The following is a 10660-nucleotide window of genomic DNA, read 5'->3' on the forward strand; positions in this document are numbered from 1 at the left end:
TCGTTAAACACGCAAAACCATAAGACGTTACTTAAAACATCGTTTATTGTCGTGTCGGTAAATAGGAGAAAATTAATTGGCTTATGGGTAAATACTTTGACACCGTTTTGAATCTTACGCCGTAAAAGAAGCGCAAAATAACCATACCACTGTTCTGTTGAAAAACAAGCGTTAGCAGTATATGTCTCAAAAATTAGTTCAAGTGTGTTTAAACTTGATTAACAATATCCCTAGCCAAAACAGGCCATTACAAAAAAATTGTGTACAGTCTGCTTAACTGACTTATTATTTATTAAAATATAAATATTTTTTGTCACGTGTGTTTGAACAACCAACTTAATTGGCAATTTTTTTTGTCTGCCTTTTACTCATTTCTAGCTGCCATTTTAGTAAAAAAAGCCTGCAGTTTCCTGATTGCAAATATCATTCAACTTGAATAAATAGGATTGAAAACTGCAGCCTTTACTGTAAAAGTAATGATGATCTAATCTACAATTGTGTGACAAACTTCGTATTATTTACCAGGCGGCGTGCCACTTTTCTTTAGGCTAGACTCAGTTAATTATGAACTCTAATCTATTGTGGTGGTCTAAGGAGGCTAAATGAAGCACACAATTTTAAATGAGTTGGAACTATATTAGTGCAAAAAGTCAATTTTACCCACCATCAGTGATTGTTCAACACAACTTAGGGTTAGCTATATAAGACTGATTGACTTGATTGTATTTTAAGTTGGCATTTTGGTGCAATATCTATAACACTTACAATTTTTGTTTCATTTTCTGATTTTATTAAGATCTTAATAAGAAATTTTTCAGTATGATTAAAGTGCAACAAACTAAGAAGGATTTTCTGCTTGTGTACAGTTGGTGTGTGCTGTTTCAATCATAGTTGCTACTTTTTCTAAAGATAATAAATTAAATTAAAAACATCTAGATTTATTATAAAGAAATCTAAAAAATATTTTTGAAAATATTTAATACACTTGGACATAACGGGTTTTGCCTTAAGCTTTAGATTTGCTGTTTTAAAAAACATTTTACTGAATATGGACCAGTTATGGAAATCTTGATTTATTAACTCACTAATTAATTGTTTTTCAATTAGCAAAAATTTTAAACTTAATAAATTACTAAAATAATTATCCTTGATGTTACATCGTATTTGCCAGTAATTACCGATTTCTATGAGACATTGGTGCTGTACCGTTGTGAGCTTACTTTCCGATACATGCGGTTTTTCTTTTTCGCCTGACTGTCGTGGTGAAAGTTGTTTTGCTGCTGTTTTGTGTAAAATGAAGTATTTGTTACTCGAAAGATTATTCTTGGTGAGTTGCGTTGTGTATAATGTGGTTTTGCAACCCTGGTAATATGTCAATATGTAAAGTAACATTTGCTAATTTACTATACCACAAGTAGTCAGTTCGCCTAGAAATATGGCTTCGTGTATATGATAACGTCATTAATGTAGTATTTACACTGCTCTTGTTTTGCAGTGCCTTTTCTTGTGAACTTTATCAGAGTGAAATCTCACTCTTTCTTGACTACATAAATTTGCTTTAAGTCTTGGTAAGTTTATGTTTATGTGTGTGTGACGTTATAATGAGGCCTTGTTTGCTAAATTGCTTGTTTTATTTAGGCGTTTGATAAGTTAGTGACGCTGATTGCTTCGAATTCTCCCGGTTGCCCAAATAGTTGGTGAGCATAATATTTGAAATTGTACTATGAGTTAATTGGTTTTGACACGTTGCCTTTGTGTAGAAACCGTCTCCTTCCCGTATTGTGCCAGCTTCGTTGATTCTTTCTTCAGTTCAACAACAAGTTTTAAATTCAAACTGTGTGTGGTTGTTTAAGAGGCTGAAATAGGAGACGCGTTTCCCTACAAGAATTTAGCCTCATGTAGCGTTCTGCACATAGACCGGGGCGCATATAACGAACGTTATATAAAGTTTCAACTATTGGTCGAAAAGGTTTAGCTCTGGCTAAATCCCAATAAATATTCCTGGTTGAAAGAAGTCCAACACTTTACTATGGATAATTCAAAATTGTCCAAACTAAACATTCCTGATGTGGTCGCCGACTGTCGACAACGACTAAGTAGTCAATACCTAGTCGCAGAGTGCTTAATGAAGGATAGCCGCAACAAGGATGCTCTTGAGGTTGCGTTGGTTACTTTAGAGCAGCTCTTTGCGGACACGGTAAAGGCCTACGAACCCTATCCTCAACTTTCAGACGATTTAGCAAGCATAAAGGAAAATAAAAATGAATTTGACGACCGAGTTTCTACCTGGGTTCGTCGCATTAGCTTGCAGCCGAATGTTGCGTTACCTTGGCAGACAACCAGCCCTGAAGCCCCCGATGAAACCCAAAGCGGGGTTCCAAAGGAAAACAGATCAGTTTGTGGTCTTAGCGTGCGCTCTAGCTCGTCGCATTGTCGTAGTGTGCGCTCTAGTTCTACTACTAGCAGTAGAGTCCGGGTTAAAGCGACAACACGACTTGCGCGTCTTGCAATTCAGCAAACTGCACAACGACAAGAACTGGAGCAGCAGCACAAAAGGGTAGAGAGGCGCGTTGAAGAAGAAAAGCGTCGGGCTGAAGACGAGCAGAAGCGACAAAGGGACGCGATGGAGATGTTGGAACTACAACATCAACTACAGGCAGCTGAGGTGGAGGAGAAAGTCTGGGACGAGGTGTCAGGAAATACAGAGTACATGACGGTGAAGGAAGGTTCTAAAGGAACGCCTACGTCATTACGAAAGCAGCCGCTCGAGGAGCAGCGTCGCGTCATGTTCACGTCACCACCTGTCACGTCCAGGAGAAGCCCCTCGGATCAACGGTATGTGGTTGACAGTGTAGCTTTATCTGATCCCCCGTCGCGATATTTCCCTAACGCAACGTCCTCCTTCGACGATCGAGGTTACCTAACATCAGAAACCCCAAAAGTTTTACCCGTTTGTGAAAATAGAACGGTCAAGCAACAAACCACGCATGAAAGTGAACTCGCCTCGCTCGTGAAGCATATAAACAGACCCAAGCCCGAGGTAATAATATTCGATGGTAATCCAATGGACTATTGGAGATTTATTCGCAATTTCGATTCTCGTATCGACGACAAGGTCGATGACGAAGGAGCCAAATTATCGTATTTGGTCCAGCACTGTGAGGGCAAGACCCGAAGGTTGATCGAATATTGCTACAGACTGAGGGACAATGGTTATCGACAAGCAAGACAACTGCTATATGACCAATACGGCAAGTCGCATATTATTGCGCATGCATGCGTAAGGTGCGTAGTTGATGGTCGGGAGTTATGTCCGAATGATGTCGCTGGACTAAGCGAATTAGCGCAATCGCTGCGCGACTGTTTACTCACTCTTTCAGACATTGATGAGCACTCAGAAATGAACAACTATCCAACACTGATTGCTGTTGCAAGCCGCCTCCCGTTTAAGATGCAGGAAGCTTGGAAGCGTCGGGTTGATGAGATTGTCAAAAAAACTGGTCGTGAGCCTCTGTTCCAGCATCTCGTTGACTTTGTGGAAACTGAAGACCGAATCGCGAACTCACTCTTTAGTCGGATGCTGGACGAGCATCGGAGTGAAGCCAAAAAGGTCAAAGCTAAAGGTAATAATGTAAGGGCCTCAAGTCACGCAATTTGGACGGAGGGAGAGCCCGAAGCCCAGGCTCGCCCTGGATCCTCCAAGCTTCCCACGAACCGACTGTGCCCCTGCTGCTCAGAAAATCATAGTCTCACAGAGTGCAAAGAATTCAAAGCCCGGTCGTACAGTGATCGCGTGCGCGTTGTCCGACGCAGCAGGTTGTGTGACAACTGCTTTCGATACGGACATTTCGCTGTAAGGTGTTATAGCCCAAAGGCATGTTCCGTGAAGGACTGTAATGGAGCTCATCACGACCTGATGCACCCTCCGGAGAAGAAAGAAGAGGACCTCTCCCCTACCAAAGGTCCAGCTCCGGAACGTACAGTATGCTCGGTCGTGTCGGCGAGAGAGGAAGATTGTCATGCTTCATCTGGTCGCCAGGCCGTAAATTTGATGATGGTTGCGGTGCGGGTCAGTGTCAATGGCAAAGCTGTGAACACATATGCCCTTTTGGATACTGGCTCTGGTGTCACTTTGTGTGACAAGAAGCTGACGGATAAGCTCGGATTACAAGGAGAACCTAGCAGTGTGACGATTAAGACGGTAAATGGAGACAGCCGCCGGAGAGACGGCAAAATGGTGAGTTTTTCCGTAGCCTCGCTTGACGGTGCTGCGACGGTGGAACTTCCCGAAGTGATTGCTGTTGACTGTCTGCCAATCACGGCTAACAGATTTCCAAGAAAAGCAGAGTTGGACAGACTGCCACACATCAAGGATTTGTCATTCCCACGTGTTGACTGCAGTGAAGATCTACTGCTTATTGGACTGGATGTTCCAGAGGCCTTTATCGTGGAAGACGTACGGAAGGGCAAACCAAAGCAACCCATTGCGTTCAAGGTTCCGCTGGGATGGGCATTGGCAGGACCGATCGGAACACGATCTAATGATTCGTTCTCTGTTAACTTCACTCGAGTGGCTGACGACTCGCTGCAGGAGAAGTTGGAACGACTCTGGAAGACCGACTTCCATGACACCAATTGCACCGAGATGCCGATGTCACGGGAGGATCGCTATGTTTTGGATCAAATGAAGAGAGAAGTAAAGTTCGAACAAGGACATTACATGCTGCCGTTGCCGTGGCGCCCAAATGAACAGCCGTTGCGTAACAACCGTGTCATGGCTCTTAATCGTTTGAGTTGGAACGCCGCTTTGTTCGTGATGACGTGCTGCGCCGCGCTTACACCGATACCGTTGAGGGCTACATAGCTAAAGGCTATGCCGAGGCGATCCCTGAAGAGGAACCCGATGAAGACGTGGTGTGGTACTTACCGCATCACCCTGTTACAAATCCGCACAAGCCTGGTAAAATACGTGTGGTATTCGACTGTGCCGCCAAGTATCGTGGACAGTCGCTGAACGAAACTTTACTCCAAGGACCTGACCTAACTAACTCGTTAGTTGGTGTTCTTTCTAGATTCCGGATGGAACGGATTGCTCTTGTGGCGGACGTTGAGGCTATGTTCCATCAGATACGCGTGAAACCGACAGATTGCGACGCACTTCGGTTTTTATGGTGGCCGGGGGGTGACGTTTCGAAGAAGCCTACTGCTCACAGGATGGTAGTACACTTGTTTGGGGCTGCTTCCTCACCCTCGTGCGCGAGCTTTTGCTTGAAGCAAGCCGCCGAGGACCTGCAAAATGAATTTCCGAAAGAAACTGTCGAAACAGTAAAGAAGAATTTCTATGTCGACGACTGTCTAAAGTCCGTGCCAACAGAAGCGGAGGCTGTTCTGCTGGTCCAAAGCATCCGCACACTTCTCGAGAAGAAGGGTTTTCGATTGACGAAATGGCTAAGTAACAGCCGGCAAGTACTCGCGTCCATCGATGAAAGTGAACGAGCAAAATCCGCAAAGGAGCTAAACCTGGATGGTTCGTGCGAAAGAGTCCTCGGAGTCCGTTGGAACGTTAGCTCCGACGAGTTCGGTTTCAATGTCGATGTGAAGCAACCGAAGTCGTTCACTCGAAGAGCAATCCTTTCTGTGGTAAGTTCGTTGTATGACCCTCTTGGCTTTGCAGCTCCCGTGCTTGTGGTGGCAAAAATCATGCAGAGGGATCTATGCAGGAAACAGCTTGGATGGGACGACGTGCTTTCCAAAGAAGACACCGAAATGTGGAAGAGGTGGCTGGATCAATTGCCGCGCCTGGAAGGTGTCACTCTTCCTAGATGTGTGCTGCCACGCGTTTTCGGCAAGGTGCGAAACACAGAATTGCACCACTTTGCAGATGCATCATCTGCGGCCTACGGTGCGGTGACATATCTGAGGCTGGAAGACGACCGAGGACTAATTCACTGTTCGTTTGTGATGGGTAAAGCACGTGTTGCTCCCCTAAAGACATGTTCGATTCCGCGCTTGGAGTTAACTGCAGCCGTTCTCGCGGTCAAATTGGACCAACTTGTGAGGAGGGAATTGGATTTGGGCAAGTGCCGATCGGTATTCTGGACGGATTCGACGGCGGTTTTGCAAAGCATTCGCAACTGCAAGAAGCGATTTCCTGTGTTCGTGGCCAATCGCCTGGCCAAAATTGAAGATGTTTCTAGTCCAAGTCAATGGAGGCACGTAAACACGAACGTAAATCCAGCCGACGAGGCATCACGTGGATTAAACGTCAAAAAATACCTGAAATCAAGTCGATGGCTCACTGGCCCAAAATTTCTTTGGGAAAGCGAGGATACCTGGGCCTCCCCACCGGACTTGTCCCCGTTGCCATTCCAGTTTTTGAATGAAAGGAAGGAGGATCAAACGGTCTGTTTGATTGCCAATGAGTCTTCCACTGATCGCTTAATCGCTAAATACTTCTCCTGGAATCGCCTGAAGAGGGCTGCTGGCTGGTTACTTCGATACAAGTTGATGTTGCTGTCAAAGCTGTTCCCGTCAAAATATCAAGCTGCGACGGGCCGCCTGACTGTTGTCGAACTCAGAGCTGCTGAGCGCGAAATAGTGAAATACGTGCAGCAAACCAGTTTCAGCGAAGAAATCGCTGCGGTGTCTAAGACAAAGAACAAAGCTGTTTGCCTACAAAGGAAGACTGGGCCCCTGAGAAAGCTAAGTCCAATTTTGGTGGACGGAATTTTGAGAGTTGGAGGAAGACTCGAACGAGCGATGATCGACTTTGATGTAAAGCATCCAATCATCCTTCCATATAACCACCGAGTTACGGACCTGGTGATCATGCAACAGCATGATGAAGTCGGACATGCTGGGATGGGGCACACGTGGTCGTCCCTCAGGCAACGCTATTGGATCATTAAAGGTGGTGTAGCGGTACGACGTGTTCTGGGCAAGTGTGTCTCCTGTCGACGACGAAACGGTTCCTTGGGAAAGCAGATGATGGCGGACCTCCCTGCTGCAAGGCTACAGGCCAAGGGACCACCGTTCTCAGCGGTTGGTGTCGACTACTTCGGACCCTTTCTTGTAAAACAAGGGCGCAGCGAGGTAAAGAGGTACGGGTGTATCTTTACTTGTTTTTCCACCAGGGATGTTCACATCGAGATATCACATTCCTTATCGACGGACCCGTTCATTGGAGCTCTACGACGTTTCATCGGTCGTCGTGGACGTCCGGACGAAATCTTCAGTGACAACGGCACCAACTTCGTTGGTGGTGAACGCATACTGCGCGAAGAGCTAAAGAAGTGGAATCAACATCAGATTTACACATATTTACAGCAACGTGAAATTGCGTGGAACTTCAACCCCCCCACTGCCAGCCACATGGGTGGCGTTTGGGAGCGCATGATACGCTCCGTGCGCAAAATTCTCAATGCAATTCTTGCGGAGCAGATCTTAACAGATGAAAGGCTGAACACTCTGATGGTGGAGGTCGAGGCGATCCTGAACTCTCGTCCCTTGGTCCCTGTGACGTTCGATCCCAGGGATGAAGGGCCCCTAACACCTAACCACCTACTGCTGCAACGTGCAGCGCCGAACATGCCCCCCGGGCTGTTTACGGAAAAGGACTGTTGCCATCGCAACCGCTGGCGGCAGGTGCAATACCTAGCTGACCAGTTTTGGAGGCGATGGTCTCGGGAGTACCTGCCGACGCTCATGACCAGATCCAAATGGACGAAAGGACATACTAATTTCGAAGCCGGCGACGTCGTGCTGGTGGCAGATGACAACCAGCCTAGGAGCAAATGGCTTCTGGGTCGCGTGATCGATGTACTTCCTGATCGAAAGGGAATCGTGCGTCAAGTGATCGTCAAGACTCGTGCTGTTGAATTGAGACGCCCGATCGCGAAATTGTGTTCGTTACTTCGTGATGACACGAAGCGTGATTAATCGTATATGCTGTATTCGCAATTACTGTCCGATGTTTGTGTTTGTTATGAATGTACTCCTCGGATTCGTACATTGTTGGGGGGTATGTTACATCGTATTTGCCAGTAATTACCGATTTCTATGAGACATTGGTGCTGTACCGTTGTGAGCTTACTTTCCGATACATGCGGTTTTTCTTTTTCGCCTGACTGTCGTGGTGAAAGTTGTTTTGCTGCTGTTTTGTGTAAAATGAAGTATTTGTTACTCGAAAGATTATTCTTGGTGAGTTGCGTTGTGTATAATGTGGTTTTGCAACCCTGGTAATATGTCAATATGTAAAGTAACATTTGCTAATTTACTATACCACAAGTAGTCAGTTCGCCTAGAAATATGGCTTCGTGTATATGATAACGTCATTAATGTAGTATTTACACTGCTCTTGTTTTGCAGTGCCTTTTCTTGTGAACTTTATCAGAGTGAAATCTCACTCTTTTTGGCTACATAAATTTGCTTTAAGTCTTGGTAAGTTTATGTTTATGTGTGTGTGACGTCATAATGAGGCCTTGTTTGCTAAATTGCTTGTTTTATTTAGGCGTTTGATAAGTTAGTGACGCTGATTGCTTCGAATTCTCCCGGTTGCCCAAATAGTTGGTGAGCATAATATTTGAAATTGTACTATGAGTTAATTGGTTTTGACACGTTGCCTTTGTGTAGAAACCGTCTCCTTCCCGTATTGTGCCAGCTTCGTTGATTCTTTCTTCAGTTCAACAACAAGTTTCAAATTCAAACTGTGTGTGGTTGTTTAAGAGGCTGAAATAGGAGACGCGTTTCCCTACAAGAATTTAGCCTCATATAGCGTTCTGCGCATAGACCGGGGCGCATATAACGAACGTTATACTTGACATTAAATCTGCAACAATTTTAGATACACAGCATTTTTTTATAATAATCTGAAGAAACATCTAAAATCTAAATTGTATATTTAAGATCCTAAAGTCCTAAACAGTAAATCTCATTTAAAAAAAATGCCTGATTGATAGGAATGGGATGTTCAAAGTATAATACCAGAGGTATTATTAAATGGTAGTTTCAAATCCAGAATGTTATAAGTTTTTTAATGGCAAATATTGATTTGTTGGTCCATAACGTGAATGACATTAAAGCAATTAGGATTCAAATTGTAAGAATGCATTTACTTTACCGTTTGGTTACGACCTAAAAGGGTAAACTATGATGTTCTTGTATATGAAATATTTCTTTTGTGTTCTAATGCATTTTATTTCAACTTTCTTAATTTGATAGGCATTTCTATTTATAACTAACTAGGTTTAATACATTCTATGAATATAATACATTCTATGAAATGTATTTTAGATTGTAGCGTTTGCGCTCCATATTGTTACCGGCTTGAAACCCCGTCCAACCAAATGAAGCAGGCTGGCCGGTTGTGACGTCGTCACACCAGCCTCTGTGAATTCATCAAATTGACAGTTTGTTGCCTGATCGTGTTTTCGTCGATTGTCCGAGTTTCCTCTTTTTCGATGCGTCGCCGAACCGCATTGTCACGATATTTAATTACCGCCAGCTGGAATGCTGTATAAAAGGGATTTCATTTTATACCAAAAATAACAGTCTTGCATACAGTTCATTGTGGAGTCCAGATCGCGTACGTTATACGGAGGTAATTTATTGTATGTATCGTAAGTACTGTTTGTCGTTTGTTTGTATATTTGCAATAAATATCCTTTCATTGTGCTTAAAACCCACAAGATCATCTTCAATGGAGTTGTAAATGTAACAGAAGGCAGCAGGCAGTGTGGTATGGTTGTTTCTTAACCCGTTCCCATGGAGCCCTATGTAGCTCAGTTGAAAAAGTGACTGTCCTTGTTGAGCCAAGATCTTGGATGCAAGCCTCATGTCATGGCTAGATGTTGATTGCATCACAGCCTGAATTACTGAAACTGATTTTAAATGAATTATTTCAAATATTACAGTTTAATTTTAATCATATTAATTGCAAATTCACATAAGCCGGATAATGTGTATGCAAAGTTTAAAGTCATTTTTATTTAATCTGTGAAGTGTTTTTTGTGTTTTTTTCTGTTTTTTTAATACGTAAATCTCCTTATCTAGTGTTGTCAATTTTTGGTTTATTAAAGAAAGCATGGTCAATGCATATGTTAGGTATGTGCACATTTAAAGCAACAAATACATTTTTTGTGAAAACAGTTGTTTCTAGAATATATATATAATTATATATCCAAGGGTACTGTAAGAATGTTGTCTAAAATGAGATATCATGATTCATACTTATAAGTAACATTTGTAAAAATAAATTATGTTAACGGTAAATTAGATTCATACGTATAATATTGGCAAAATATAATTATGTTGACAGTACATTAGATTTATTTATTGTCTAATATCTTCCAAAGAGTTATTTAAATAGTATCAAAAAATGTGCTTCAACATGTAGGCATAAATTAAAAGAGCCTCATTAAAAATCCCACCACAATGCATATTATTTGGGTTAGGGACTGGTTTAGGTTGGGTTGGTTAAACATTATTATTAAATATAATAATACTTGACCCACGTAAGCCCAAACGCTAACACGAATAATGTTAGCAATATAAGCCCCGGACGAAAATATGGTACGACAGCATTGCAGCAGCTCGACGTGTCCTATTAACAGAGTTAAAAATATGTTCAAAAACCCGTTTGGTATTTTTCTTCTTTAAGAAA

At 43.0% G+C, this 10660-nt stretch overlaps 2 protein-coding genes across 2 annotated transcripts; both read left to right on the forward strand.

Annotated features, from left to right (window-relative positions):
- Positions 1-2029: 2029 nt before the first annotated feature.
- On the forward strand, positions 2030-6383 carry LOC146140577 (uncharacterized). The gene is made up of 3 exons (XM_083392656.1): positions 2030-4696; positions 4795-6228; positions 6288-6383. Exons 1-3 carry the CDS (start codon positions 2030-2032, stop codon positions 6381-6383), a joined length of 4197 nt encoding a protein of 1398 aa, XP_083248782.1.
- Positions 6384-6507: 124 nt separating this feature from the next.
- LOC146140578 (uncharacterized) lies at positions 6508-7938 on the forward strand. Its single transcript, XM_083392657.1, has one exon. It carries the CDS (start codon positions 6508-6510, stop codon positions 7936-7938), a length of 1431 nt encoding a protein of 476 aa, XP_083248783.1.
- The last annotated feature ends 2722 nt before the right edge of the window (positions 7939-10660 follow it).

This window comes from Ascidiella aspersa, chromosome 6 (genome assembly GCF_963924565.1).
Source record: "Ascidiella aspersa chromosome 6, kaAscAspe10.2, whole genome shotgun sequence".
NCBI classification, from domain to species: domain Eukaryota; kingdom Metazoa; phylum Chordata; class Ascidiacea; order Phlebobranchia; family Ascidiidae; genus Ascidiella; species Ascidiella aspersa.